We start from the raw sequence: 18,841 nt of genomic DNA, 5'->3' as shown, positions 1-18,841 counted from the left end.
ATCAGCTTTTGGCAGATTTCGACTTAAATTTCTGCATTTCTCCAGAAGCTTTCAGAGGCCAGAGTAGTGAGATTCCTTTTGTAGGCAGGCTACAGTACGTATTGGTGAGTAACGTCTTTTTACGAAAAACACAAGGAAGTTCAGATTTCATTCATAGTTTAAAAAGGAAAACATCTTGAGGAAATAAGGTAGCATGTGAGTAATGCACTTACAATAAACTGCAAGTCCTAACAATTAGTATTTACAGATGCTTGATAAAATAAAGTCAGAGGTGGGAAATGATACTATTGCTGTGTAAAACATGGATATCATAACGCACTTTGCATTCCAATTATTTTATTCTGTAAAATTCTTTTCCATAAACAGCAAAAACCATTTTTACACTTAACTACAAACCTTGAATATGTAAAACAATCTCCAATTACAAGCATAACAAAGATTAAAACAAAAAAATCGTAAAGAGTGAGATAGCTTCTCCCCACATCTTAATAGCATCAAAAAATAAATAGAATATATCCTTTCTATTGACAAAAATAGCAAAGCAAAAGTAACTTAGAAAATGTTAATGGAATGCTTCTGGATACGGAAATGCTGTAAATGTGTTGAGGGAAATGCAGAATTTCTGCTTGTTGTCCAGATGCCCACTGTGAGCTTGTTCTCCAAGTGTAGGGTATAAAGAAAAAATAATGAAATAATGGAGAAAACTAATTTTCAGACAGCCTGTGTGCCTAAAAACAGCAGACAATGAATAATGGACCTGAAATAAATATGAGATCGCTTTAAGTAGACCCAAGAGTTTGTCTCAAAAATGGTACATTTTTTAAAGTTGAAAAAAACAACAACCTTCCACAGATGTACAGAAAATTCAGATTTAACTTTTCCTTATAAAAGCAAGAGAACTGCTGTTTACATAGAACAGAAGCTCCTATATTCTAAGCAATCAACAACAATCATAATATTGAAATGGTTATCTGAATTTTGTGCACAATGCTTTCTATACTGATCCTACAATTTACTTCATTCTGTTTTACAAATGAATGTATAATGCAGTGAAAGAGTTTTACAGACAATGTTCTTGAGGATAGTCCATTTTCTATTTTGTCTCAGAATGCAGTTTTTTTTAATACTATACAAGTAAATGATCTGAACATAGCAATACAGACTATACGGATTGTGTGTGTTTCTGGAAGTCTTTTACAAATTTTCTTTTTAGAAGAAAACAACATCCTTGTTAGCTGTGATCACATGCTAACACAGTCTAAGGAACTGTAATGGTACAGAAGAGTGAACTTGGAAGAGGTTGTAGTTTGAATGTGAAAAAGACCATTCGATCCTTTTGACATACTGCAATGAAAGTAGGTAGCTTTTACTAATGGGCGAGCCGGTTCTATTGTCGACAATGGAAAAGCAATGATAATTTCACAACTCCAATAACACTTGACAGCCACAATTAACGACTCCCTTAAGGGGTTTCCTCAACATTTAGCGTTCTTCGCTGAGTTATTAGGTCTGGAAAAAATAAAAATAAATATTGACATTACAGAAAGAAAACCAAACTGTTGTCTTAAATATAAGCTAGGAGAAAGACACAGAACAGGCACAAAGCTTTTTTGGTAACTACATGCAGTTTTTTAAAACAAAACTCTAGCAGTATCATCAAAAAAACAATAGAACATCTGTATACTTTGAAATGTAAATGTTCTGCAACAGCTTGGATCTCTGAACAAAACTTGAATTGTCCTTAATACCAAATGTAAATATATGTTTAAAATGAACAATATAATTACTTTAGGCTTACTTTTTACAGTTTACAATTTTCACATTGTAAAAAACCTTTCTGACCAACACAATTTCTGACCCCTTGTGGTAAAATACAAAGGATATGATTGAGTACATAAGCTGTTTAAAGAATTGGTCCTTTTTTAAAATCTACATTTTGGGGCAAAAATGTCATGTTCTTTTTATTAAAGGAAAACTGGACTGATGGTTACTTTTAAGGGTGTTTAGAAAGCTGTCAGTGTAAATCCTGAGTGACACCAGAGAGAGATGCTCTCTTTACAGGTGACGTTATAACCTATATGAAGTGCTCATCTGAACAAGAACACAGCCCGAGTGTCTGCTTATTCCCATCAGCACTGTTGTTTATGACCTTATCTGTCTCTTGTAGTTTCACGGAAACAAAGTGCATGTTCAAACAACATAGGACATGAGCCTGAATCTTAACCCATGTCTGAGAGAACTAAGAAATACTTAGACTCCATATTCACTCTTCACCTGATGGAAATTATGTAGAGTTCTTAGATTGTCTCCCCTGTCAAGCTGTAATTCAGAAGGGCTGTGAAGTAGTAAATTATATACTGTACATGCCTCTGCAGCAGTTCTCTGTTTATCAATGTGTTTCTGCTTTTATCAATGTTTTTTTTCAGTTTCATGGAAACAAAGTGGTGTTTCTGTATCAGCAGTGTGCAGTGATGGTGCTGTATCAGCAGTGTGCAGTGGTGATGCTGTATCAGCTATGAGCAGTGATGGTGCTGTATCAGCTGTGCACTGTGGTGGTGCTGTATCAGCACTGTGCAGGGATAGGGCTGTATCAGCAGTGTGCAGTGGTAATGCTGTATCAGCAGTGTGCAGTGGTAATGCTGTATCAGCAGTGTGCAGTGTTGGGGCTGTATCAGTAGTGTGCAGTGATGGGGCTGTATCAGTAGTGTGCAGTGGTGATGCTGTATCAGCAGTGCGCAGTGGTGATGCTGTATCAGCAGTGTGCAGTGATGGGGCTGTATCAGAAGTGTGCAGTGATGGGGCTGTATCAACAGTGCGCAGTGGTGATGCTGTATCAGCAGTGTGCAGTGATGGGGCTGTATCAGTAGTGCGCAGTGGTGATGCTGTATCAGCAGTGCGCAGTGGTGATGCTGTATCGGTAGTGTGCAGTGATGGGGCTGTATCGGTAGTGTGCAGTGATGGGGCTGTATCAGCAGTGTGCAGTGATGGGGCTGTATCAGTAGTGTGCAGTGGTGTTCAGAATTCTGAAATTGTACTGGAAGGGTGTACATTCAGATCCCAGGTAGGACACTGCACCCTATAGCAAGGTACTTCAGTCACATTGGTCAGGTAAAATACATGGTCTACAGGTCATCACTGTAAACTAGAAATTGTTCTCAGTTGATTTACATTTAATTATTTTTTAATGCAATCGGTTACACCTTGCATACTGTAGGTGCATAGGTCACCAGGACACACTGTCCAGATTTGAAGACGTTATTCTCTTTTAAAAACACTAATGGTGTAAGAACCCAAGATATTAAACGTGTAGCAGTAACGCATGACAGGTGTAACACATTACAAATAATCTTTGTCGAAACAAGCAAATTTCCTTCATTTCTATTTTATCAGGATACTAACAGCTTGAAACAGACACCATAAAGCAAACAGTGATAGCATTTCATTGGTATCATTTAATAGATCAGTGTTTTTTAACGTTTAATGCACAAAAAATATAACTACATACAGTGCATTACTTTAACTTTTTGAACACATGAAAGCAGTGTCCCAAGGCTAAAGAAGATACTAATAAGATATCTACGGAAAGCAATAAGCCCTCGGTGAAGCTGAAATGTTGAGCAGGGAGCATTGGTCCAGCCAGACAGCTTGAAAATGCTTTTTAATGCAAGTTTAAAATGGTCAGTCTTGTCAATACTGCTACTTTACTTAATGCTACAAATGCAGGACATTTTAATGTATAGCAGATAAGTAGAATTGAGACGTACTTCAAAACCAAACTTAAATGTGCCGAGAATTTACCCCTTCGCCGGCTTTCTTGCTTTCTGAAGCATTTCGTGTGTCATTGTCGGGGTCTCCAGCCTCTGAACTGCTCTTGTGTTCATCCTCCTTACTGTCTTTATCCACATCCTCTTCACCCGAAGACTTCCTCGACAGCTTAGAAGACTTCTGGGGAAACACAGCACAGCTTAACCGCACACCCTACAAGTGTCTCTCTAAGAGCAAAATGGTAGAGCTCTAGTCCTGTATCATCGCCCTACCCACCATGCAAGTGGGCGTCGGGTATTTGATATGAGAACACTGTACTTGATTGGAAAAAAGCCCTTGATTCCTTAGGAGAAAGTCTACCAGCAGCACTCCTCTTTCAGGGATAGTTACACAGCTATTTAAAGTATTTTCATTAATAACAAATAAATGTTAATATCCTTAAAGACATACAGTATACAGTAAGGGCAGACTTATCAACTTCCAGGGACTAATGTCACATATTACAATACAAGGCCCATCTTTCTCTGCTTTTGAAGCTTATTGAGTTTCCTGGGGATCCAAACTTACAGTACATCCCATAGAGGACTGGGTCTTGGGCAGTTCCTCTAAGGGGCAGGTCTCCACTAAATATTCAGACCTGCTTAAAGCTTCATGTACAGTACACCACTGAATTTACTAAAACTGCAGGGAAAAGATCTGAATTTAGTAAAAGGGTTAGATTGTAATTTGGGACAAACTATTAAATACTTCTAAAAATCCTAACCACCACAACCCATTCATTGTCAATTATGTCATAGACCCTACTGGACATCTTGCAAAAGATATGGGATGGGAGTTGCCCCAGACCCTCTATGCAAGCTCTTAACTCTCAGCACAGGTGGTACATTCAAGCACACGTTTTAGGAATGCACATAGGTCAGTCGTTTTTAGGGTCACCTGATATACATTCTGTTGGGAACAGTTGGAAGAATCACACCAGTGGAACCAGCTGTGATACTGCTTAATGTTTACTCACAACTTCAGTTAAAGCAGTGTCAACTGCTCTCTGGTTTGACTGCGGCAAAGAAACTGATAACAGAGCATTGTCTCTCTCCTCATGGCCTTCTGATACGGAAATGATACTTCAGGGACATAACGACGCTAGAGCTCTCCAGTGCCAGACTATATAAACCCAGTGATGCCACTTTGGATATCTGGACAGAATACATGAATGTCTGGCAGGGGTCCGATTATAGCCCAGCCTGGGAAGGGAGGGGAAAACTTCTTATAATGATCTAAATTTGACCTAAATAAAAGCATAAATGTTGGATGCGTAAAATTTTGATATGGTGCTCAGTGTTCATCTTTTTGGAGAAGTTTAGGAACGAAATGAAAATTAAAATAAAAAAGGTTACACGTTTTTTTGTGTGTTTGTATTTCTACTGGCATTTTCATAATCCTAACACTTTGTTTACTCGATAAATAATATGGAAATAACCCTGTCACATTCACAGCTTGCCAGTCATAGCAGTTCTGCATTCCATGAGCACTCCCACCTGCTCCCTACTGTCAACAAGACAACAGAAAGACATCCTGAATTCAAACCCGACCGGCATAAAAGGGAGGAAGTGACTTATTTCTTTAATAAAGAGGCATGTCTCAAAGCTATCTGCTAATCAAGCATTATATAGTAAATTTCAAATCAAGCCCAGATTACAGAAATTAATTACATCTGGAAGTCCCTTCTACAGGAAACTGCAGGGGGAAAAGTCGGTTCCTATGCAAAACACAAAAAAGACATCTGAACTACACCAAAGAAGAGGATGCTACTGTAAACTGTCCCGCTTTTAAGACAGAAGTGTCTACTTCTACCAAGTCAGTCCCTGGAAAATGCGAGAATTTAACACAGCACAGTTGCCAAGCAACAGTGGTTGCTAAGCAAGTTCTCAGGAGAGAAAAAGGTCTGAGAATCACCCCCCACTCCCGGTTCGGTTTGTTTCATTTTGGAGCTGGGGTGTCGCCTCATTCAAATCATTTCACCTACCTGCAGTACTCCCTGGCACAAGTTTCTCTTCTCCTTGTTATTCCACTGGAGACAAACACAGCGACTTACATGGAAACTCTTTCATCTTTCACTTAAAGGGTACTGTTGGCATATAGAATTTCAGCCTTCATAATAACAGGCACACCTGTATAATCGAAGCCTAAGTAAACTGCCCTTTGGCTTTTTAAAAAAATCTTATCATGGCTTGCTTTCTGTTACCTTACTTTGAACTGAAACACAAATAACAGGTACTGTACTGTAGTTGAATATGATTTATTACTGCCAGCAAGTGGAACAATTAGCAGTAATACACTAAAAGTTAGTAATATCATTATTAGTCCAACAATTATATATTGTATGGCTAGGAACAGGGGTTTGAAAAACACTGAGCACAAAGCTCATTATTCTTAGCTCTACAGAAAAATTAAAGGCTAAAGCAAATAATTTCCTGCAATTGCTTCATAATGTCTGCCTATCTGTGTGCCAAATTTAATCAGCAGTACCAGATGTGACAACGAACTGCCTCAACTTTCAATTCAATACACATGCTTCCACTGCGGTTTTAATGATTTATGTTTGTGTATGAACTTGGCAAGACAAATTCTTTTAAGATGAAAGCCTCGGTCCTGTTAGTAAAACCAAAAATATCACAGACAACAAGGAAAAAGAAAAACTTGCATTTTTGATTAATGCACAGGACTCAGCGGAATATCAAAGTTGAAACTGCATCTGCATTAATTAGTACAGGAATTGACCTATTTCAGGACAACATTTACTATGGCAGTTAACTTTCAGGACATAATTACATCACCTTTATGTCACAAACTAGTTTATATTTAAACATTTGCCCCACAAAAAGATATTTACAGTCAATATTTGTATTGTGTGGCAGAACACTCTAATAAAGATGTTAAAAATACAGGGGTAATAAGTCAAATGAACAAGAGGTAAATTTCCTATTTTCTTACAAACTTAATTTAATTTAATGCAATTATGTAATTATGTACAGTATCTACAACACTTCTACAAAGTTCATGTTCTGTGATTTTCCAGTACATACAAAAGTGCTTTTACTATAGTGACCATATTGAAATGGACAGCTTCCACAAAAACATACAGATTTGAAGTTCCAAAGCCAATTACCTGGGTAAAAAAACAAAACAGAGACCCTTAAGCTTGTCTTTAATCGCTTTGCTTGTTAGTATGCCCAATTTCAGCCACCTGTCCTGTTGAAGGTAGCTTTTGGTGGTCATTCAAAATGTGGACAAACCAGAGATGCTGAGCAGCCAAGCTGCAACCAACACAACACAAAGAGCCACACACACGACTGGCCATAATTACAGATGAGGTGTTTGAAACAAGGAAGTATCCATGGGAACAATGAGGAAGACTTCGCTGGGTTAAAAGGTGTTGCCCCCGCTCTGTGTTGAATGTTGTGTGAATGTTGTGTGTTTTTTTCTACTTCTGTGGAACTTCTCTAACCCTAAAGGGGTTTTGGAAATTTGAACTGGAATAATTTTACTTTGCCTTATGGACTGGGACCATTCCTTTTCTCTCCTCTCTTTGGTGCTGCAACCATAAAAAGGAATTTGTGTGTGTGCCATGAGAATCGCATGAGAATGCCAAAAAAAAAAGATTTTGCATTGTGATCCATCGTGTGGGAGTGTTTTAAGATTATCAGTACTTTAAGACTGTCACCGTTAAAAGCCAGCTGGACTCTAACACACTTGAAAAGGATTTTCTGGGAAGACATCGTCTGCTGGAATGGTCTGAATACTTTCCAGTGCTCTCAGCTGACAATACAAGTTGGGCACAAGTGCTGTGACAGTGTGAGATGAGCTGCTGTGTGACAAACCGCATGACAGGTGACCTGGAACAGTGACAGCAGCCCTCTGGCTACCAGAGGCCCTCAGCTGTTCTGTTAGCTGACTGTCCCGTGCATAACCATGTTTTGATCTCGATGCTGCAAACGTTCTTTGGTTTCTCTGCTGACCCCAGAGGGGTCTATTATTCTCTTCAGTAGGGGAAGTCATTCCCTCCTGTTCTTCATCTGACATCACTGTCTATTTGGGCCTGTATTCTATATTTATTTGTGGGCTCCTGCATTACCCACCCTGTACCTCAGCAGGAATCCCTGGATTTTACTGTGCGACCTCTCAAGCTGCCATATAGCATGCATTTCAGTAGTTGGGATAGATCCGAATGAACGTGACAGAGAGATGAACGTAGCAGACGTTATTTGGAGTAACTAGCTCCAGCTGAGAGAATGGCAGCCTGACTGTAAGGACAAGGCGGACTGAAACCCTCGGGACTTTCAGACGGAATGAGCTGGGGAGCTGCTGCAAGGGTGTTGTTGGTACCGGCAGGAGAGGTATGAGACAGATAAACAAAGGGAAGCCCTGGGTGCAAGACATAAATAAGTAGGAGAGAGGAAGTAGGTGTGATTGGGATTAACCTTCCTTTCAAACGTGTGATAAACTCCACAGAATATTTCCAAAGACATGCAGCGAGACATCTGTAAAGCACGCCTCTGCCTCTGGTTTTACCTTGGAAGATGCTGTCTTTTTCCGTTTGGAGCCAGCCTTGTCGCCCTTCCTCTTGCCCTTCCCATCCTCCTCTATCGAGTCGCCCTCCTCCCCCTCACTGCTGGCGTCAGCGGTGTTCCCACCTTCCCCTTCAGTCTCCGAGGAGCTCTGTTGCTGTATGGCCTGCAAGAGGGAAGGGATGCACAACACCATGTGCGTGTTTACAAACAAGGAGCACTATACATCTGGAAATCCGTTACACTGATCCCAGCATCACAGCCAGTCAGGGACATAAGACATGGAAGAACGCAGAGAACAAAATACAAAAACAACCAACAAACTCATCCATTTGGATTGCTCTCAAAAGCTATCTAGAGTAAAATTTATTTTAGAAAAGAAAAAAAGGAAGATGAATATTATAAAACAATTTTAATAACTTCAAATAAAAGAAGCAGGAGACCTTTTTTCCTTCATCACAGAACGTCCGTCCCACATCATAAAGAAGAGCTGAAATTGCTTTGAGAAATGTGGCCCCACCTGATAACCAGTAAACTTGACCCCAGGATTGTTCTCGATTTCCCACAGGCCTTCGTTAAATCCTTTCCTCTTATTTGACTTTCCGAACTTGTCTTTGTACTCCTTGTATGGAAAAAGATCCTTTGGACTGAGAAATGCACTGTAATAGGAGAATAATGCACAAGTAGAGCCCAGACACTACTGTGTGTTAAGCACAAAACAACACAGACAATTCAGTAAACACATATTTCAAAAGTGTTTGAAATATTCTGCTTCTTTTCATACAAATCTTCTACTTTAATTTGCTATTGTTCCAAAGCTAATCCGAGTTCACCAATGCAGTTTGTGAGGGGAAGGCAACGTCAGTCAAAATGGAAGTTTTTGATTGAACTACATTCCCCAGAAAGCTGTTCGGGGAATGTCCTGCCACCCTCAAGTCACCTGACCATTTGGAAGATGACAATTGGCTGATGATTTAAAAACCAGGAAGAGGAGGCTTCTTTATTTACTGCACAACTGCTGCCTGGTGGTAGAGGACAGATTTACTGTTCTATATGGCACCAGGGGGAGAACAATGTGAGCAACGAATGATGCTCAGACATATGGAAGTGAGTTTTGCAAGGAACTTTAGAAGCTGTTTTATATTTCAGAGAGAGATGTTATTGTGAACTCCAGTAAGCAGGTTAGCTGCCAAGCTATTATTAAAAAGGTAGTAGTTCAGGTGGGTAGCTGCGTCAGCATGCGTAGGCTGCAAAGCAACAAGTAATAGGTTTATTCCATGCTGAAAAAAAGAAGAAAGAGAACACAACGTTTCGGCCGTGGAGCCTTCTTCAGGTGTATTATTAAAAAGGTATGTTGCAAGTGTATGAGTAGCTGAAAGAGGAGCTTAGGTTTTGTTTTTGGTTTGTTCTCCCACACTGGTTTTGTATCTTTGTATCTTGGCTGTGTCTGTGTGTTTTTTTTTAACTAGAAGCCTCTATTTTAAAGATCCTGTTATATCACCTTGTCCTTGGGTGTATCACAAGTGTTATTTGTAACAACCAAATAAAACAATCCATAGACCTTCAGCTATGCATTTTGTATGACAAGTATTTGTAAGACTTATGCAAATTAACTGGATGGTCCAAGCACTCTATATGAAAAATGAATTCAAAAGATCATACTGGAACTAGTATAGATGTGTACATTTTAGACTGCATCATATGAAATACATTTATTAGCAATCACAAGAGATAATTCTGCTATACAACCCGAAAATCTGTAGTCAGCTTCAGTGTGAAACTAATACAAATTCCAGCATGAAAAACAAGAACACGTCAACCCTAGGAATTATCAGTTTCTCTCTTGAAACTTGTCTTTTCATATGCCAACAGGAAACTTCATGATTTACAGGCACCAAAACTAATCAACACTCAATCATCATTTTCAAAGTCTAGAAAAACTGCAATAGACACAGGAACACTATCTGTGCCACTAAAGTATGACTGTGGAGCAACAATTTTTTTTAGGTCTAGTTTAGATCCCATGTGAAAAGTATCAGGTATGTATACATACGTTTCATGAGTCCCAAAGAAGAAAATGGGGTATTTATTTGCAGGTGGCTTTACAGCACCTTCCGGTAGTTCATCGATCTGTTGAACAAATCAGAGAGAGTTAAAAGCCTGCAATATGTCATCTGTACAGTCAAAATGGGGAAAAAAAGTCTCTGCAGCTAAGGGATGAAATATATTCTGATTCTGTTTAACCCTTTGCCTTCCAGTTGCATCCAAAAGAGATGTCAGTTTTTTTCCCACCTGTGGTATTGTAGCATTCTTGGTTCAACTACAGAATTATTCACCTGACTTTCAGAAACACATGTAAGGGATTGTGGAGGGCATGGCTTTTAAGCAAGACTGCACCATTATTAATCACCGTATTGCTTGCCAAACATTTATCAAAAACTGCAAGCAATTAAGTGCCAGCCATTTTTCTATTCTGTCCTTTTCAGTTTATTGCTGACAATGCACTAGCTGTATGGCAGTTTAAGACTTTCCAACTAGAAAAAAATCTTTAGTCTGTTCTTCAGTGATTTTGAATTTACTTCCTTCGGTGTGGTGAGGGTTTGAAGTAAGGGTTAAAGAAAGTGATGTCTCACAGATGTCTCTCCAGCCACATTGCTCATTGTGTTACGTGAGGTAAACTGCTACACAACTTTCCAATATGGACACATTCTGCCTTAGATCTGTTTTTTTAAATAAAATGACAATGTATACATATTAAGAAAGAAGAAAATGAAAAAAACCTCAAGTGGTATGATTAGCTCATCTGGAATGCATCTAAAATCACATCAAAATGGAAATTTCTCCTCTGTAAGAAAGGTACTGTACTTATCCTGTTGTGCAGTTAATATGATAATTCACAGCATAAGCATCAATTCAAATCTATTCAACAAATATTAAATTCTAATTAAAATGGACCTGAATATATCTGTCTGTACTTAACAGCAAAGTACATAGTTCCACTATAATTAAAATCAATACAGTACATACAGTATGCAATACAAAGCTGATAATGTATCTGCAGAAAATAGTGTTCTGTGTTTAATAATAGCTGGGAATCCCCTGGTTTAGTCTAATGCTGGCAGCAATAAAACACTAGCAGATCTATTGCATATAGGGATAACAGAAAAAACACAGGACAGCAAACACACTTAACAGGGCACTGGACCACCATGTGCAGTCAATACAGCCTGCGTGGGTTGTGACATGGAGTCTACCAGTGTCTGAAATTTGGAGATGGTGGAGCTGAAACTGATACCTGAAGTTATCATTCCAGACTATCGCATGCTCAAATGGTCAATTGGGATTGAACCTGCTGATTGAGAAGGCCCTGGCATGTGGCTATCACCAGTGTCAGGCTCATCAAACCATCTGGTGACCACATGTGCTCTGTGGATGGGAGCAATGCCATTCTGGAAGACACCCCTCCCAGCAGGAAAGAAATGCTCCAAGATGGGGTGAAGATGATCACTCAGCACCATCAAGTCGTGATAAGCCTCGCTCTTGCCTTCAAAGGAAATGGGCTCATCGAAAGCATGGCAGGAGAACAAGCAATTAAGTGCCAGTGGCACCAAGAGAACCCTTCTATATTGGTATCGCACACTCAGGGCTGTTGAGGTTTTTAGGCTGGCATTACATGTATACTTCTCTGTTTGTCGAGAACACGGAGAAGGATGATTCATCTAACCTTATCACATTATTCCACTGCTTTTAGTATACAGCCCGTGCTATTCCACCACTGGACTTGCAGACATGCATGGCCAGGTGTGATGAGCTGTTTGGATTGTGCAACCCAACTATAGTACCCCACTCTGTGGAGAACTTGGTGAACTGTCTTTGATGGCAGCTCCAGTTCCAGGCTGAAAATTGCAGCTGCTTCCCTGTTTTGCCTCACAGTTCAAATCAATGCACAGATTTCGCCAGCGTGGAATATGTGCTTTCTTCCACCGAGCCCCTTTGCGGAGGATACCTGTCCCCCAGAGTTCCATGCTGACGTCAGAATCTGCTGCTCATGAAACCAGCAAGCTGGGCTCTCTAAATCCCTAAAGCTCCTACCAAATGCTCCTCAACTATCACCCCTCTTTCAACATTTCTGGGGGTCTCCTCTTACAGCCGTGCTATCCAAAATTATATGGAACCCAGCCTGCCCAGACTTTCATAGTAGTTTAAGTAGGTGGCTGCGTCAGCATATGTTGGCTGCAAAGGAACCAGCAAAGGTTTATTCCTAGCTGTGGAGCCCAAAGAACATTGTTTCTTTTCTTCGCTTTTCAGCATGGAAAGCTTTACTTCTTCCTTTGCAGAGCTTTCATTCATGACCCTACACATGCTGGGATCCATTTTGCTCAATTCATGAATGAGCCACATCTGTGTAGAAGCCCTTAATTTCAATATACTTGGTGTTCCTCCTGAATTGAAACCCAAATGCTTCACTTTTTTGTCCACCACCTGCAGCTCAGGTAGCTGATCCTTCACAGACTGAGTACAATCTTAGTTTTCTGTGTAAACGTTGATTAGGAAGTCATAAAAATTAATTAGAAAATTGCAAAAGTTAATTAGGAAGGCCTGCTTAGTCCCTGACCACTTTTTTTGCGTCTCTTCTAGACTCATCAGTTAAGACGGCACCAGTGATCTCTCAGCTCTCAACTACATCCTTCAGTACCTTTGACACTGCCTTGCATTGACTGGATTTCACTCTCAGCTTGTCATGTTATTGAACTATTGCACTTATTCTTTGCAAGCATGGAATTTGCACCAACAGGGTGTCTACACTACCGCTCTGCATGTACACTACCTGTATATGCCTGCAAATAAAATACTGCTTCAATCACACATTTATTTTTTTATTTCTCACTGTGCAGAACTGCAATGCACTTTCTGTATTACCATTACTGTACTTCACTGTATTGTACTTTTTTTGTACACGCTCTGACTTGTGATTATATTTATTGTTTCCTGGTGTTCCTGTACTTTGGTATATAACGTTGGTACAGTATATACTGTATGCGACACTATTATGCCATGCTGTAGAAGGGCTTGTAAATAAAACAGAACCAGGAGTTATTAAGTAGGAATTCTACAGCTAAAGCTTAACCTGAATGCACATCTTAAAAAAAGAAATTACGTTTTTGCTCGTTTAATTTTATCTGCGAGGTTATCATGAGGTCAGTGTAAAGTGTGCTGTATATACTGAACTGTAGCACAGATGTGCGCTCTTTTGTATTAATTTAATAATTAGTCTTTACAATGAGTCATTCCTGTCTCTTCCACACATTAAACACAGAACAGCTTCTTAGTAAAAACTTTTCTTGTATTCTAAAATGCTCTAATTCTTGGCAGACCTAAAAGACAAGCAGAAAATGCACGTACATTTCCATGTATTTTAATGGGAATTCAAATTTTGAACCCAATTGTGCTCGTAGGGTGAGGGATATGTGCACTGTGGTTTTGATGACATACTGTATGGATAAGAAAAGGACACTGGATTAACGATGTGCTCACATAAGACTGTAAGTTATAACCAGTAATGCTAAACATTACATATGGGCGAATATTCTCTGAATTTCCCATGAACTCAAATTGTTCTGATGTTTTCCAGCAAAAATGCACTTTTGGATATCGATAAACTATTGACTGTCTGCTGTAGCAATAAATAAAGGGATATCTCCACACCAGAAACTTAAGATGCTCAAGACATACAGTAGCACATTATGGTGAATCTTTCTGTGGATCAGAGCTGCAGGACATCTTAAAACACCTTATGCAGTGAACTGCCTATAATGACCAACTAAATGGATTGTCCATCCATACAGTCTGTTGAACAATCCAGACTCTTTTTTTGCATGGTAACCTTGACTCATGTTGAACATCAAAGTGACAGTCAGTACACACGTGTTGAAAAAGGGGGAGTATATGTTAATCACTAACAATTTGATAATCACAGTGTTTTATAAGGCCATTTACTGATGGCTTCTGGCTGCTGCCTTTTGGATGGCTGATGCACAATGCTCAGTGGCAAAAAAGAAAATTAAAATAATAAGAAAATACTGAATATCCATGATTAATCTGGAAATCAGGATTTAGGACTTTCAGAAATTGCCTCAAGAATGTTTGGTTTAAAACTTTCTTGTATTTCATTGAGCTATATACAGTACCTAGAATAATGCAGAATAATGAAAGCAACTGTTACAAGAGTGGCTATGGAAATGCAATCTAAACTGCAAACCTTTCCCAAACCTGATGCTAAATATATATATTCACCCTTGAGAAAATGTTTTCTTTATACCAGTTAATCACTTACAGTCTAAGAGTGCCATAGAGAAAGGGAGTAGGCACATTGAGCAATGAGAAACTGCCTCTCAACAGGCAATTTAAACAGAGGTCAACAGTAATAACACCAGTCCCCTCTTTATGATGAGCTGTGGGAAAGAATATAATGAGGGTCCTGTAATGAGTATGGACTGATTAAGTCAACAGCAATTGAACACATCCTGATCCCTGATTCTCCGTTACAAAACCTTACGTACACAACACATTCAATTCTGATGAGACTCAGGACGGTCTGAAAAGAACAAGAAAGCTGTTTATTAACATGATTCATTAATACTATTCTTTAAAGAAGTTGCAAAGCACTAATTGCCACGCTTCTGTGAAAGTGTATTAAGGAGATCTTCTTCAATTGAAATTGAACAATTGTACAACAAAACTCCTGGTTTGTTATTTAATAAGGATACGTTTTTCCAGATACATTTCTATATTGACATAATTGTAATTTTTTTTCTCTGGGATTAATGTTTAAGAAATTGATAACTCATCTGCTAAAAAACAAAGCTTGCAAAGTGTAACCGTTCCTGAAGACTGCTACAGTCTAGACAGTATAGTCTATATACAGTAAACAGTATAGTCTATATACAAGACTGCTAGAGGGCACCTCACAGTGCTGGGTCCTTGGGTTCAATTCTAGACCTGCTGTTGCTACCAGCTTGGAGTTTGTACGTTCTCCCTTGTGTTCACATGGGTTTCCTCCCAAAGCCCAAAAACATTCGGGTCAGTTAATTGGCTTCTTGGAAAACTGGCCCTGGTGTGAGACTGTGCGTGTCTATGTTCGTGATGGACTGGTGACAAATTCAGAGTGTACTCTCTCTTGTGCCCGCTGCTTGCCGGGTTAGGCACCAGCTCAGGCACCAGGTCCCCTGTGACCCTGTATTGGATAAAGAGATTAGAAAAGAGATGAATGTCTGCTAGATACAGTCTCAGTTGGGCCACAAGCTCGTTGGGGGCTACAGCTGCCAGTTCACCAGCAATACTATGATGTCCTTACAAACAGTTGTATTTTCTGTGTTTGAATTGGCAGCTCTTCTGTTCTCAGTGTAAGGCAGAGGAAGGGTTAATGACGCAGGTTTCAGAGGAAGCTGGTCCACTGTAGTAGACTATCCCAGACTGGGGCAGAAAAAGGAATCATAAAGGTGAGCAGACCTAAACGTTTCTCAGCTTTTCCAGGTAGAAAGGCTGCTTTTGTAACTTTTCGTACAGGAGAAAAAAGATTTCAAAGAAATGACGCAACCTTGATTCCAGGGTCCTGTGCTACCCACCAGTCTGGCAAGACCGCTGAAGAAACAATCTGATTTTGAAAAAGAAAAGAAGAACAGCTTCAAAAGGGACAAGATCACTGATCTTGAAGAAGTCCACTGGGTCGTGGCTGTCAGTGCCTTTGAGGATATGGAATACTAGGATCTGATTCCATCATAGTCTTCTCTGGTCAAGACCAGGAAGGTTCAGTTCCTTCAGGCTGTCAGTGTAGGACATTCCCTTAAAACCAAAAATCTATTTGGTTACTCTTCTCTTAGCTGATTCTAGAACAGCAATATGTTCTTTGTTACTTCTATAATGTGGTGACCACGTTGGATGCATGTGTTCAAGAACAATTGGTGAAGTAATACTGTTTTAATGCAGATGTTTCAAAACCCAGGTTACTCTTCCTTTGGTCACAGCTTTGCAAAGACCTCAGCGCTAGTTATTACTGCTATCTAAAAAGGGACTGTTATTGTGATAGCCATAGATAATGGGAAGAATGCTGTAACCTGTGATTGTCCTGTCACAGAAAACAAACAACAATTCTATGTCCATACTGTACATGATATACAAGTACTCCAACCAACAATGGGATCACAGAAACCATATGATTCCCTCAAAGACCATTGCTGTAACAGAGACGGGTAATACACCAGTGTTAACAGTGATCTTAGTGTAGAAACCTTTTGTTAAAGGGAACAGTGTTCAGTGATTAAAAACTATATAAAAACTATATAAATGACTCACTAAGTTTTAGATCTTCTTTTTTTCCCATTGTGCTTGATGATTCATCACAATAAACAGACTAAGGTTCTCTTTCAGGTAGAGTAAAGGCTGACAACAAATAAATACAATGAGAAATCAACTTCAAACTCAATCTGTACAAAGTTTAGATAAGCCATATTAAAAATGAAAACATCATTATTCAATAAAGTTATCAGTGGTGAACTCCACCACAACTGGAAAAGAGTAAAACAGATTCCAATACCCGTCTGTTGCTTTCTGAGCTCAGTGCTAATGAAATATCAGCCCTCAAAGACATTAAGGTTAGTGTGAACCTTTAACAACTCAGAAAAGGCAAAGGCAAAGGACAGAGAGCTATTTTACAGTCACACAGATCTTTTTCACAAACATCATCAACAAAATCCGTCTTGATATGATTCCAGTGCCACCTTCCTCAACCAAGACTCCCAAGTGCATAAACAAACCTGTGTGTAAAAAGACACATCTTGACCAGCTCACTGTCACACCTGCTGTACAGTATGTTGCACATATTCTTAAGCACAGTCTGAGTCACTGGCTCAGTATCCTTTTAATTAATAATTAAATAGTACTTAAACATCCTGCTGAATATTTGTCAAAGTTTTATTTTAAAAAGTCCATATTTGCTCTAGAAACCTGCTCCAGTGTAGTCTGTGACAGTAGCATAATAATTTAGAAAGTGATCAACCACTTGCCTTTTCATTTTGTCAGATAATTGAGAATTGCTTTGCTGTTTTGCATAAGCAAACATAATCACGATTGTTCTGCACATGAATCTAAAGCTGTGGAAAAGCCCCCTAATGTTTACAGCACTCGGAAAGTCCTGTTCAGTGCGTTATGTGTCATCATCTTTTTACAAATAAGCACGCAAGAGTCGCGTGAATTATTTTGTATTTATAACATCATGGGGCTGTACAGATTGCCAACTCTTAAGAACGATGTTCTATTTGGGAGGGGGAGGGGAGGGGGGTCTTTACTTGCACTCTATATGTTGTCATATTTTACGTCCTAATATAAAGGCCTTGGACAGAGGTTTGACTGCTGCCCTGTACCACAACAACCATTGCCAGGTCAATTCTCGCCTAAGGAAGGAGCCCCACCATCCCGGTGTGCAGTTACAGTTCTTGTCAATAACTCTCGGGATCAAGATGTTTTGTCACTTAATTCGCTGTTTGCTTTAAAACACATTTAAAAGCAGTGTCAGGTTTTGATTAACCTCCTCTACTACAGACCTTAAACATCCCCGTGGTTCTAAAATGGTTTCCCTTTTTAACCCAAGAAAGTTAGCAGAAGCGTGCTTTCCAGCAACTAAGGTAAGATGGAGAAGAGCTCAATGATGCCTTTGGCGCAGCTGAAATGTTCACTGCATATACACCATCAGCACAGAAAAAAAAGCGAAAAACAACAACACCGGGTTACCTTTTCATACACACGCTGTGGTTTTAACACACTACAGCCATAAAATGAATAAACCTCGAAATGAACGGTAGAATAACCAAGCGCATTTTTTGTTCGGAGAAGCAGAAGCAGGGGAGAAAACGCGATGCGAGCACAACAGCAGCATCCCGCTGCCTCCACCGGCTGTATTGTCCCAAGCAACCCCGCCTCCCTGCTTCTCAGCCCCGGCTATATCACATACTCACCCTCGCTGGCCAGTGTGGGTATCCTTTCATTTTAGCAAAAACCAGATCTCCGGCTTTGTACTCCCGAGGCCGGGGACGAGCCATGTTTTAAAATATATTTATATACAGTATCTGTATATATTTTTAAAATTTATTTTTAACAGTCACCAAAAAAATTAGATGAAAATGATCGCGTACCAGTGTTTTGATAGCTTGACTGCAGCCTTTTAAAAAAAAATGGAAATAAATAAATAAAAGAACGAAAGGGCCCGAGAAATTTCCCTTTCTTCTTATTTTACCAACACTAAAATGAACAGATAGAACTATATAAATACGCAACTAGAATACAATCGCAGTCTAAAGCAGTAAACGTTGTCCTCATAGGCTTTGATGTTTTGCCACAGTGTGAACGAGAAAGCTAAAGCGGTCCTCTCATTCTTTCCAGATTCATTTGAAACGCAGAACGTCTGCCGAACACAGAAAATATGGATTCTTTTTCAGAATTATTCTTCGGGCAGGGAC

At 39.5% G+C, this 18,841-nt stretch overlaps 1 protein-coding gene across 3 annotated transcripts; it reads right to left on the bottom strand.

Annotated features, from left to right (window-relative positions):
* Nucleotides 1-319: 319 nt before the first annotated feature.
* On the bottom strand, nucleotides 320-18,841 carry hdgfl3 (HDGF like 3). Of its 3 annotated transcripts, none has more exons than XM_088640764.1 (6): nucleotides 18,341-18,841; nucleotides 10,384-10,460; nucleotides 8,851-8,989; nucleotides 8,335-8,496; nucleotides 3,765-3,942; nucleotides 320-1,509 (listed from the first exon to the last, which is right to left on the bottom strand). In XM_088640764.1, exons 1-5 carry the CDS (start codon nucleotides 18,422-18,424, stop codon nucleotides 3,778-3,780), a joined length of 627 nt encoding a protein of 208 aa, XP_088496890.1. In that variant the 5' UTR covers nucleotides 18,425-18,841; the 3' UTR covers nucleotides 320-1,509; nucleotides 3,765-3,777. The 3 variants fall into 3 exon arrangements, with proteins under 3 accessions (XP_088496890.1, XP_088496889.1, XP_088496891.1); XM_088640763.1 differs by having other exon boundaries at nucleotides 3,765-3,945; nucleotides 18,341-18,837; XM_088640765.1 differs by having other exon boundaries at nucleotides 3,799-3,945; nucleotides 18,341-18,837.

Source organism: Lepisosteus platostomus, chromosome 7 (genome assembly GCF_059453375.1).
Source record: "Lepisosteus platostomus isolate fLepPlt1 chromosome 7, fLepPlt1.hap1, whole genome shotgun sequence".
NCBI lineage: Eukaryota > Metazoa > Chordata > Actinopteri > Semionotiformes > Lepisosteidae > Lepisosteus > Lepisosteus platostomus.
This window is presented reverse-complemented; position numbering and strand designations above follow the sequence as displayed.